Raw genomic sequence first — 13,107 nt, forward strand, 5'->3', positions numbered from 1 at the left:
AACCAACATCAGCAAAAAGGTTTTCTGGTTGTTTATTTACTTCATTTGGGGTCTTATTGGGGTCCTGGTGGGGTCAAGGCAGTGGGCAAGAGGCCTGGCCAACCCTAGGGGGGCGCTTGAATGAGAAATTCCTGCCCTGTGTTCCGAGGCATTATTAGTGGCGAGTCAGAGAAGGAGTTGCTTTGTAAATATTAGTCCCCTTGAGATTGTGGTGTTTGATTTGATGATGGTTCAGCCTAGGGCAATTAGGCAGAAAATATTTGCTTTCTATTTGAAATGTGTTCACAAATTGTGATAATTCTTTACATTAAACTACATAGAACCTAGAACACATTAAAAGGCCTTTCAGCCACACTGGTCACTGCCAATGTTTGTACTCCCCTTGAGCCTCCTCCCATTCTCATAATCTTTTTCCTCCCTGCCCCCATATCCCTATATTCTCCTCTCTCCCACCTTTGCCTTAGACGTCCACTTAAATGTCTCGCTGCTTCCACCCCCACCATGTGGCAGTGACTCCACATTCTCACTGCTCTCTTAATGGGCACCAGGAATATGTTGGTTACAAGTAAATGAGAGGGAGGGGGGGAAAGGGTCCTTTTTTATTTAGTGGGAGTAAAGGAGTGAAGCATCATGATTGAAGCAGGGAGCATTGGAGGAACACTTGAATAATGCCAAGAGATCTTTTCATCCATCAAGGAACAGATAGGCCCTTTGATTAGACTTCATCTGAATGACAGAGCCTGCAACAGTGCAGTGATCCCTCAGTGCTGCATTGAAATGATATTTGAAGTGGTGTGTTTAACTTGGCCCAGATGTACCTAAAGTGTCTTTCCAAGGCTTTTAGCCCAGCCCAGGAACATTTGAATTTCCTGTCCCAGCCCATTAACCAGGCCTAATTTAAAAAAAAAACTAGACATTGGGCTGGTTAGGGAACTATATTAAAACTGTGACGACGGCTTCTGCTCCTAAAGGCCTATGAAAGAAGAAATAGAACCAGGCCCAGGAACATCTGGATTTCCTGCCTCATGTCATTAAACCTGACACAGGCACCATTCCAGCAAAGGTCTTCCCATTCAGCATTGCAGTGGCAAAGGATGGGGTGGGAAGGGAGTTCTGTGCAGCTGCAGGTCAAAGACATCTGTAGCTGCATTCTTGGCAATCAGACTTTGGGTCCTCTTACCCCTGCTGCAAGATTCACTGTGAAATTGTAAAAGATTCCAGTATTTCCTCAGGGTTCCTATTCTTTCTACCAAGGCCCATAAAACCCTTCAGTCCAAGGGGGCATTCCTAAACAAGTCCATCCTGCTTCTGTGGCTTTGTATCAAACCGACAGGATAATGTGATGGAAACTAGCGATGCCCCAGCAACCACCGTGCACTGGGTCCATTATCATTGCAGGCTCAGGCTCTGCTCATTCCCTTCCCTTTACATGGAAGCCCCCCCCCCCCAAATCCTGGAGCAGCACAAAGAATGTGGAGACATGGTCAAAGGGGCTTCCATTCCTCTTTGTCCTGACCTTTGAGCACAGGCCATTCCCAGAGGGAGAGTCAGGAAAATCAATCTGTATATCTACATGATCAAAGTAGATAGAGCCATCTTTTGGTGAAGGATAGTTGTACAACATTTGTGCATCTCAGAGGAAGTGCAGCTGCTTACCATTTTCATTTTTCTCCACAATCTCGACGATATCCCCTGTCTGAATGCTCATCTCATATTTGGAATTCTTCTTGTAGTTTGCGATTGAACGATATGATTGGAGTAAAATTGGACCTGTGATTTCTAGAAAGAGAGAACCAAGTTAATATATGGGATTAAGAAAATTAAGAAAAAACAGTTCATTGAAAGATTTAAAAAACATTTTTGGAAATATAATGCACCTCCTTTAAAACTCCACTTCCATCATCACGTTTACACAAATTTTTTTTACAGGTGGTGCAAAATACATATTAGTGATCTACGTCTGCACACATTTCCTGTCAACTTTTCCAATAATAAATTCCTATGTCAACATTTAGATGAAAGATGACTATGTAAGCATGTCACACTGTAATTATACCCTCCCACCAGTGGTGGTGTTGTGGAGCCGCAATTATGCATCACCTAGCTCCTCAGCCAGCACTGCAGGGATACTATTCTGCTCCAGCCAACTCTACTTCTCCGCTTCCCCAAACGTCTTGAGTCTCCTGTGGTTGAGGAGCCAGAGGTACAACATTAAATGTAAGAGATTGACAGTGTGGTGGGGTGGTGTAAGAGAAACGCATTCACACATACAGTTGGGAGGCTGTGCAGTTTACTTTCAGAGGTACTAGTTGAGCTGAAGGGAGTCCATTCAGCCCATTGTGCCTCTACCAGCTCTCTAAAAGACCAAGTGAAATGGTCCTACTTTCCTCCTCTTTCCCTATTGTTCTGAAAATATTACCCTTTAATATTTATCCAATTCCCTGTTTGAAAATTACTATTGAATCTTCTTCTGCCACTCTTTCACCCACTACTTGCTATGTAAAAAAAAATCTCCCTCATTTCAACTCTGGTTTATTTTCCAATGACTTAAATCTGTGTCCTCTGGTTACAGACCCTCCTGCCTGTGGAAATAGTTTCCCTCTATCCAATCTATCAATCCCCCTCACCATTTTGAACACCACTATGAAATCTCCCTTAACTGTTCTGTTCCATGGAGAACATCCCAGCATCCCTAATCTCCAAATTACTGAAATCCCTCATCCCTGTACCATTTGAGTAAATCTCCTATGCACACTCTCTTCGGCCTGTTAACATTGAGGATTAAATTGGATACTGAGCTGAAGGATGTAAGGAGTTGGGAACAGGGTGTATGAATGCAGTTAGAATCCATCGCTCACACGGAGGATAAACACCAGTCTGCACTGGTTGGACTGAATGTTCAGTTTAAATTTCTATGTTTTTCTATGTAATTATTACCTAAAAAAAGGGCAAAATGTGCAAATTTAAAGTGGGGACTGAATTACATATCTGTGCCCAGTCTGATTATCAATCTCCCCCTCACCCTCTAACTCAAATCACCACAATGAGTCACAACTCCCCATGTGCAATACTGCGGCAGCTCAAAGAGTATTTCACTGCCAGTGATTGTGGTTCTAACTTCTCCTTGCTATTTTCAATTACACATTGCTGGTTGTGAAGTACATTTTCTGGCTGTGATAAGGTGCTGCTTCTTGCAGAGTGCAGAAGCTTTGGGTGGAATCTCCTGCTCTGAAGCCTAAGTTTGGTGGGCAGGCACAAAAGTGCGAGTGATTCCCGCTGGGGATGGGGGGGGGGCGATCATGAGCTCATTACTTATGCAGCCTTGTGGAACATGGCAAATCTTGTGGTGGAGCCGGGCAGGAAGTCACCCTCTCCACCATTACCTCATAGGCTGGAAGGTCCAGGCGCCATACATAAAGGGTCCCCCGACAGCCTGCCTCCCTTCCCCCCATAGCCTGCCTCCCAAGTCCAGCCTCCGCCCCACCCTTCCACCCTAACCCCACTTTTAGCCTTGGCACAGCTTGTACTGCCGGCCCCTGATATAAGTGAAGTTGTGAGTGGTCTCAAGAAGGCAAAAACAGTGTCTACTGACCTCAAAATTGTGGAAGAAGTGAATCTCACCAGGGTGCACACTACTTATATATGGTCATAAAAGTGAACATTCAAATTTCCTGCTGGTGGGGAATTAATTTGGAGGGGAACTTAATTCCAGCGAGGTGGTGAGCATGAGTGACATGCCAATGCCTGCATAAGGGCTTCTCAACCTTGTTCATCAGGAAGCTCGACCCGCCTTTAACTCGCCTTTAAAGTCCCGAGAACTTAATTCCTAAAGTTCATCCTGCCGTCGGGAAACTGATTTTTGGACTCCCGGCAAATTAAGTTTCCCTGCCTGCCAATCTTCCTGCTGCTGGCGGACTGGAAGATTCTGGCCTTGTTGTCTGGTATCTACCATCAAAGTGAAATAGATATAGCTCTGGGAATTCATTCCATATCCTTTATATCATCTGCATTTGGTTTGGGGAATGTGCAGAAGTCATTCTTTGAACAAAAAGTCTCAGAAATTACAAAACTGTCTAAGCCAATTGAGATCTTATGGAGCAATGTTGGATATTGTCCCCTGGAAACTAATCTCCATCCACACACTACATCTTCCTTGGGCTGAGGGCATTTATTACAAGGAAAACAAATTCTGTGCTGCAATCGGCTCCTGCATTGAAAGAAGAAACAAATTTGACTGAAACCTCGCTGAATATTAGCTCCTGTTACCAGTCAACCTGTGGAACAGGTAAGACAGGTGATTGGAGGATTCAGGAGCACTCAGGGTAATAGTCCAGAGCAAGCCCAAGCTACAGTTTGCTAACGGACAACTTAGTGGAAATAAAGAAGAAACAAGCTGAACAAAGATTGACTGCAGATTTCCAGAACTTGACTGGTTACTTCAGTGCCACCTTATTTTAAATTGAGAAACTGAGAGAATTGCCAAGGCTTTCAAGGGCAGGTTTCCACAAGGTTGAAGATACTTGTCACCTTCCCCTGGATCCCAAGAGCTTTTATTTTTCTGACTAGTCTAGCATGTTGGTTTATATCCAAAGACTTGCTAAAATCCATGTAGACTACATCAAATGTGCCAGCCTCCTTGCTGATCATCCTCAAAACATTCAATAAAATTTGTCAGGCTGGATCCTCCCCTAACAAGCCCATGATGACTGTCTTTGATAAATATGTGCCTTTCTAGATGACGATATACTGTCCTTCAGAATTTTTAAAGAATCCCCTTAATATTTCCCCTCTGAATATGTTTATTATATCCAATATTTCATATTCTTCCTCTGTAACCTCATTGTCTACATCATCCCCTCTTCTCTGAAAACCAGTGCAAAGAATTCATTAAGAACCATGCCCATGGCATGGATATTTCGGATGACCGGGTCTCCCTTCCGAAGAGTCGGCGGGAACATATCCCCCCTGGGGGCCTAGTGGGGTGGCGGGGGGTGGGGTGCAATGGCGGGGAGGGAGTCCAGCAGCCACTGGACCCTAAGTTGGGAGTGCCTGCAGTCAGAAGGGGGCTTCGGCTCGAGACAGCCCCCTCCCTTTCCCACCTGAGATCTAGGCCTGGTCTATCTCGGGCTTCCCCTGTGCCAAGTAAATCCTCCCACCAGCCTAAACATTGAGGCTGGGCAGGAAACGACCTTTAAGTTGCCATTAATTGGCCACTTAAGGGCCTCAGTTGGGGCAAGGGTGGGCTTTCTGTCTGTGGCCTTGCCCGCCCCAACGTAAAATGGCTGCATGGCCGGGGCGGGCAGGAACCCGGAGCGAATCCTGTCCCTTCAATTTCACGCTTCTTCCCATTGCCTAAAAGCCTGCCGGGGGAGGAGGGGGTGGGGGAGGTGGTGGGGTAGTGGAGTGTTAAATTTTGGCCCATGTCTCCCTGGTTCGCACTCTGGTTCCCTTTTTCACCTCCAATCAGCTTGACTTTTCTTAGTTAACCTCTTGCTCTTTAAATGTTTATAAAACATCTTTGGATTTTCCTTGATGTTACCATCCAACATTTTTTCATGCTCTCTCTTTGTTTTCCTAATGTCCTTTGTAATACTACCCCTGTGCTTTATAATTCTCGAGGCTTTCTGCAGTTTAGAGCTCTTGGTAACTTGGAAGAAACCCTTCCTCTTTTTACAAGGCCACATCAGGTTTACATTCATCTTATTGGTGTAGTTTCTTCATTTTTCAAGGTGCTAATTAAATATAAAATTTGTAGTTCAAAACATTTTTTTCCCATGAATTCAGCTAAAGTGCCAGATCAAACTAATCGGAAATATTACAACAGTCACGTGGAACACTAACTTACCAGTTGAGTTCATTTTTGTTTTGTCTTTTGGCAACAAATAGGTTTCTGTCTTTTTTGTCCTGTAAATAGGAAACTCAGTCCACAAATCAACATACAGGTGATAAACAGGAGTAAAGAAATGGTGGATTTGTTGAATAATTAATCTGCATCAGTGTTTACTGTAGATTGAGAGGATAAAATGCCGGACATACCAAGGAAACTAATATTGAATCAGGGACAATGACTCACCAAAATTAACATAAGCCAAATAACAGTAATGAAGGAAACAATGGAACTAAAGAGAGACATATCCCCAGGGGCAGATTGTTTTCCTCCCAGGGTTTTGAAGGAAGAAGGTGAGAACATCACAGATGCCCCAACTAAAATCTTCCAAAGTTTTCTCAATTCAGGAACCTTTAGATTGGATAACTGTGCATGTCGCTCTGCTACTTACAGAGGATGAGAGAAGAAAATGAGGGAATTATAGACCAGTTAGCCAAATATCTCTTTGTCGAGAAATTATCAGAACCATTAAGGATAGAATGAGTGAACACCCTGAAAGATTTCAGCTGATCAGAGAGAGCCAGCATGGATTTGCAAATAAATAAATACAGAAAAAGCCAGAAAAACTCAGCAGGTCTGACGCCATCTGTGGAGAGAGAAACAGAGTTAACATTTCAAGTCTGTAAGTCATATGGGACTCAAAACATTAACTCTGTTTCTCTCTCTACAGATGCTGTCAGACCTGCTGAGTTTTCCCAGCTTTTTCTGTTTTTATTTCAGATTTCCAGCATCTGCAGTATTTTGCTTTTATGGATTTGTAAAGAGTAGGTCATGTCTGAAGAATCAGATAGAATTTTTTGAAGAGGTGAGTAAAGTAGTAGACAGGGGAATGTCTATAGGTGTTACTTATACAGACTTCCAGAAGGCATTTGATATAGTCCCTCATAACAGACTGTTAGCTAAGTTTGATCTGCGTGGGATGTGTACAAGATGGACGAGTTGCACCTTTAGCAGGACTGGGACTCACATCCTCGCAGGGAGATTTGCTAGTGCTGTTGGGTAGGGTTTAAACGATTGGCAGGGGGATGGGAACCTGAGAGGGAGCTCCGACTGGAGGGAAGCAAATCTGGTAACAGGAAGTAGAAAAGTAGCAAATGAAATTAGGAGGCAGACAAAGCAAAGACAAGCATAAAATAGGATCAGAATGCTGACTAACCTTAAAAAAGCAAAGTTAAGGGCACTCTATCTGAATATATGCAACATTCATAACAAGGTTCATGATTTGAAGGTACAAATAGAGGGAAATGGGAATGATTTAATTGCCATTACGGAAACAAAGTTACAGGGTGACTAAGACTAGGAACTGAATTCTGAAAGGTATTCTTCATTTAGGAAGGATAGGCAAAAATGAAAAAGGAGGTGGGGTAGGGCTGTAAATAAGAGACAAGTTCAGTACATTAGTTAGAGAGGATCTTCGATCAAAGGATCAAGATGTAGAATCAGCTTGGTAGAGCTAGGAAACAGCAAGGGGCAGCAAACATTGGTGGGAGTTGTTTATAGACCACCAAACTGTACTGGTAATGTTGGGCATGGTATAGATCAGAAAATTAGAGCATGAGAAATACAGTAACAATGGGCAATTTCAATTTACATATAGACTAATTAACACTAATGCTATGGAAGATGAAGTCCTGGAGTGTGTATGAGATGGGTTTCTGGAGCAGTACATTGAAGAACTAACTAGGGATTGGGCTATTTTAGATTTAATGCTATGTAAAGAGAAAGGGTTAATTAATAACCTTGCTGTAAAGGAGTCTTTAGGAGATAATGACCATAATATGATAGAATTTTACATGAAGTTTAAAAGTGATATAGTTCATTTTGAAACTAGGGTCTTAAATCTGAACAAAGGGAACTATGAAGGTATGAAGGGCAAGTTGACTATGGTGGATTGGGAAAATACATTAAAAGATTTGACAGACAATGGCTAGTATGTGAAGAAGTGTTACATGGGGGAGAATTTTCTCCCCGTCGGGCAGGCCGGTTGGGAGCGGGTGCGGAGCTGATCGACGCCCGCAATCGGCTGCAGGCCACCATTTTACGTGGGAGGGCCAATTAAGGCCTACCCAGCGTGACGCGTGCCCGTTAGCGCTCAGCGCTACCGGTGAGGAGGGAGAGTCGGAGCCTGCGCTCTGCGCGCAAAAGAGCGCAGAAACCTCCCTGAGGCAGGCCCGTGACTCAGGGAGATTAAGCGCAGTTGTAAAGTCATTAAAAAAAGAAAAAAGTAAGTTATTCAGACATGTCCCCTCATGTGACAGTGTCGCATGAGCTGGGACATGTTTATGAATTTTGGGAAAAAAATTTATTTCATTAATAAATCCTTCATGAAACCTCATCCTGTCCGTGGATGAGGTTTCATGAAAAATGCGAAGGCCGCTTGGGCTCTTCTCCTGCCCGCCAACCTTAAGGTTGGATGGGCAGCTTTCTGGGCTAATTGTTTTATTAATGGCGTGTAAATGGCGGTGATACTGGCTAATGGAGGTGCTGATGGTGACATTAAGGTCAGAAAGCAGAATGTGATAATAGTCGGACCAGGGTAAACACTCTGGAACGGACAACATGAACAAGCGACAGATGGCCCTTGTGGGGGTGGGGTGGGGAGAGATGATGGTGGGAAAAAAGATTGAAAATAGGATAAAAGGTGGGGATAAAACAATGAATAAAAATGAAAATAAATAAAAATAAAAATAGTAGATAAAAAATAAAAATAAAAAATAAAAAATAAAAATGAACATTGAAAAAGGGGATAAAAAAAGGGGTGAAGATGGAGGAGAGAGTTCATGGTCTGATGCTGTTGAACTCAATGTTAATTCCAGAAGGCTGTAAAGTGCCTAATCGGAAGATGAGGTGCTGTTCCTCCAGTTTGTGTTGAGCTTCACTGGAACATTGCAGCAGGCCAAGGATGAACATGTGGTCATGAGAGCAGGGTGGTGTGATGAAGTGGCAAGCGACAGGGAGGTCTGGGTCATGCTTGCGGACAGACCGAAGGTATTTCGCAAAACGGTTACCCAGTCTGCGTTTGGTCTATCCAATGTAGAGGAGACCGCATTGGGAGCAGCGAATGCAGTAGACTAAATTGAGGGAAGTGCAAGTGAAATGCTGCTTCACTTGAAAGGACTGTTTGGGCCCTTGGACAATGAGGAGGGAGGAGGAAAAGGGGCAGGTGTTGCGCCTTCTACGATTGCATGGGAAGGTGCTGCTAGAGTGGGATGAGGTGTTAGGGGTGATGGAGGAGCAGACCAGGCTGTCCCGGAGGGAACGGTCCCTACAGAATGCCGAGGGGGCGGGGGGTGAAGGAAAGATGTGTTTGGTGGTGGCATCAAGTTGGAGTTTGTGGAAATGGTGGAGGATGATCCTTTGAATGCGGAGGCTGGTGGGGTGAAAAGTGAGGACAAGGGGGACCCTATCATGGTTCTGGGAGGGAGAGGAAGGTGTGAGGGCAGAGGCGTGGGAGATGGGTCGGACACGGTTGAGGGCCCTGTCAACGATTGTTGGACGGGGGAGAAGCTTGGTTAAGGAAGAAGGAAGACATGTCGGAAGCGCCATTTTGGAAAGTGGTATCATTGTAACAGATGCGACGGAGGCGAAGGAACTGAGAGAATGGGATGGAGTCCTTATAGGAAGCGGGGTGTGAGGAGCTGTAGTCGAGGTAGCTGTCGGAGTCGGTGGGCTTGTAATGAATATTGGTGGATCCTCTATCATCAGAAATTGAGGCAGAGAGTTCAAGGGAGGGAAGGGAAGTGTCAGAGATGGACCATGTGAAGGTGATGGTGGGGTGTAAATTGGAAGCAAAATTGATAACATATTTCCAGGTCCAGACAAGTACTTTGTGTGTCTGTCTTCACAGAGGAAGATACAGGGCCCCGCATACCAACAGGAAAATTCTGCCCGTAGGCTATTTCTTAAATGGTGAGAGATTGGGAAGTGTTGATGTCGAGAGGGATCTGGGTGTCCTTGTTCATGAGTCACTAAAAGCTAGCATGCAGGTGCAGCAAGCAATTAGGAAGGCAAATGGTATGTTGGCTTTCATCACAAGAGGATTTGAGTACAGGATGTCTTGCTGCAATTGTATAGAGCCTTGATAAGGCCTCACCTGGAATATAGTGTACAGTTTTGGTCCCCTTGTCTAAGGAAGGATATACTTGCCACAGAGGGAGTGCAACAGAGGTTCACAAGACTAATCCCTGGGATGGCGCAATTGTTTTATGTGGAGAGATTGAGAATATTCAGCCTCTAATCTCTAGAGTTTCAAAGAATGAGAGGTGATCTCATTGAAAGTTACAAAATTCTTACAGGGTGTGACAAGGTGCATGTAGATAGGATGTTTCCCCTGGCTGGTGAGTCTAGAACTGAAGAACCTGGCTTCAGGCACTATGAAGTAGGCTTCGTAGTCTTGAGTATATTAATAGCAAGTCTTCATTAGCAACTCATAACTATATACAGCAGAGGGTGCAGGTGTGGAGCTGACTCCATCCAAGGCCTTTACACATCTCTGGCTCTAGGTCATGTGCTTTCTTACATCACCGTGTGGGCGGTACCATACTCAGGCCCACTTTAACGCTGTATGTACCAGACCCTACTACTACAAGGGCCAGGGGACACAATCTCAGAATAAGGGGCATGCAATATAAGACTGAGATGAGGAAGAATTTCTTCACTCAGAGGCTAATGAATCTTTGGAATTCTCTATGCCAGAGGGCTGTGGAAGCTCAATCATTGAGCATGTTCAAAACAGAAATCGATAGATTTATGGAGACTAATGACATCAAGGGGTATGGGGATAGCATGGGAAAGTGGCGTTGAGATAGATGGTCAGCTATGATCTGTTCAAATGGCAGAGCATACTCGATGGACTGAATGGTCTACTCCTGCTCCTATGTTCCTATAACACTGCGATGCATCAGGGATACTTTGTTCCAGGAGGCAGACACACCCTTTAGGCTAGTTACTTCAGAATTGGTCTGTGGTCAGGGACAGGAGGGTGTGACTGGGAGTGAGGCAGCTAAAGACAAGCTGAGTGGGACAGAGAGGTAATAGTGCCTCAGAAAGAAAGGTACATGCAGGGAATAGTGGTAAGAAAGTGAAATTAAAGTCACTTTATCTGAAATTGCAGATCATCTGCTATCAGATAGATGAACTAATGGCACAAATAGAGATAAATGGTTTAGACCTAATCACCATTACAGAAACATGGTGTCAAGGTGACCAAGGTTGAGAAATAAGTATTTCAGGGTACACAACATTTCCAAAAGACAGGCAGAATGGAAAATGAGGAAGAGAAGTCCTGATAGTAAAGGAGGACATAAGGACATTAGTGAGAAAGGATCTTGGTTCAGAAAATCAGGAAGTAGGATCAGTGTGGGTAAAGAATAGGAATAACCAGGGTCAGAAAACACTGGTGGGGTAAGTTTATAGGCCTCCTAACAGTAGTGATATCATTGGACAGAGCATTAACAGGAAATTATTGGACCTTGTGACAAAGCAATATAATAGTTGTGGGGGTCTTAATCTTCATATAGTCCAGAGCAATCAAATTGGCAAAGTTGGTCTGGAAGATGAATTCATGATAGCTTCCTGGAGCAATACATTGTGGAACAAACTAGGATAAAGCTAGTTACAAGTGAATTCTACTTTACATTTGAAAACAACATACTCCAATCAGAAGCAATAATTTTAAACTTCACAAAGCCAATTACATAGGTGTGAGGGGAGAGCTGGCTAAAGTTGATTGGGTAAATAGACTATGGTGGTAAATAAACAGTGGGAAACATTTATGGAAACAATTCAAAATTTTCAATGAAAATAAATTCTATTAAAAAAACAAAAATTCAGCAAGAAGAATCCATCCATAGCTTGCTAAGGTCGTTAAAGATAGCAAGGGTGTTAGATTAAAAGAAGAGGTTTATAATGTTGCAAGGACTAGCAGTAAACCTGAGGATTGGGAATGTTTTAGAAACCAGCAAATGGTCACCAAAAATTGATAAAAAGGGGAAAAAACAGAATATGAGAATAAACTTGCCAGGAATGTAAAAACAGATTGTGAAAGCTTTTACAAGTATATAAAAAGGAAGAGAGTAGCTAAAGTAAACATTAGTCATTTAGAAGCAGAGACAAGTGAAATTATCATGAGAAATAAGGAAATTGCAGAGACATTGAACAAATATTTTGTGTTTGTCTTCACGGTACAAGATATACGTTACATACTAGAAAAATAAGGTAACCTAAAGGCTCATAAGAATGAGGAAATTAAGGTAATAAATATCAGCAGAGAAAAAATGCTGGAGAAAATTAGGAGACTAAATTCCAACAAATCCCCAGGACCTGATAGCCTACATTGTCAGGTTCTAAAAGAGATAGCTACAGAGATAATGGATGCACTATGATTTTTCTAAATTCCCTAGACACTGGAACTGCCCCAGCAGATTGGAAACTAGCAAATTTAATATTGTTATTCAAGAAAGGAGGGAGAGAGGAAATTGGGAACTATAGGCCAGTTAACTTGACATCAGCTATCGGGAAAATGCTGTAATTTATTAATATAGAAGTTTTAACAAGCGCTTAGAAAAGCATAGTATGATTAGAACAAGTCAACATGATCTTACGAAAAGGAAATCCTGTTTGACAAATTTATTAGAGTTTTTTGAGGTTGCAACTAGTAGGGTAGATAAAGGGGAGCCAGTAGATGTAGTATACTTGTAACGTTGTGGGTGTACCTACACCACTTGGACTGCAATGGTTCAAGAAGGTAGCTCACCATCACCTTCTCAAGGGCGATTAGGGATGGGCAATAAATGCTGACCTAGCCAGTGACACCCACATCCCATGAAAGAGTGAAAAAAGGGCTTGGATTTTCAAACAGTGCCACACAAAAGGTTAATACACAAGATAAGGGCTCATGGAGTTGGGAATGATATATTACCATGGATAGAGGATTGGCCAGGGAGCAGAGAGGAGGGATAAGTGGGGCATTTTCAAGTTGGTAGGCTGTGACTAGTGAAGTGTCGCAAGAATCAGTGCTGGGGCCTCAGCTATTGCAATCTATATTCATGGCTTAGACAAAGAGACAGAGAGTAATGTATCTAAGTTTGCTGATGATACAAAGCTGGGTGGGTGTGCAAGATATGAGGAGGACACAAGGAGGCTGCAAAGAAATACAGACAGGTCAAGTGAGGGGGCAACAAGGTTGCAGATGGAGTATAATGTGGATAAGTTTGAGGTTA

General features: G+C 43.3%; 1 protein-coding gene across 2 annotated transcripts in view; it reads right to left on the reverse strand.

Moving 5' to 3' along the window:
- ncf1 (neutrophil cytosolic factor 1) overlaps positions 1-13,107 on the reverse strand; it is a 130,561-nt gene that overhangs the window by 53,327 nt on the left and 64,127 nt on the right. For both annotated transcript variants that reach the window (XM_078548756.1, XM_078548755.1), the window contains exons 5-6: positions 5,846-5,904; positions 1,657-1,779 (exon numbers count right to left, since the gene is read on the reverse strand). In XM_078548756.1, coding sequence (XP_078404882.1) covers positions 1,657-1,779; positions 5,846-5,904 — 182 coding nt within the window. The remainder of the gene's footprint in view (positions 1-1,656; positions 1,780-5,845; positions 5,905-13,107) is intronic.

Source organism: Cetorhinus maximus, chromosome 9 (genome assembly GCF_964194155.1).
Source record: "Cetorhinus maximus chromosome 9, sCetMax3.hap1.1, whole genome shotgun sequence".
Taxonomy (NCBI): domain Eukaryota; kingdom Metazoa; phylum Chordata; class Chondrichthyes; order Lamniformes; family Cetorhinidae; genus Cetorhinus; species Cetorhinus maximus.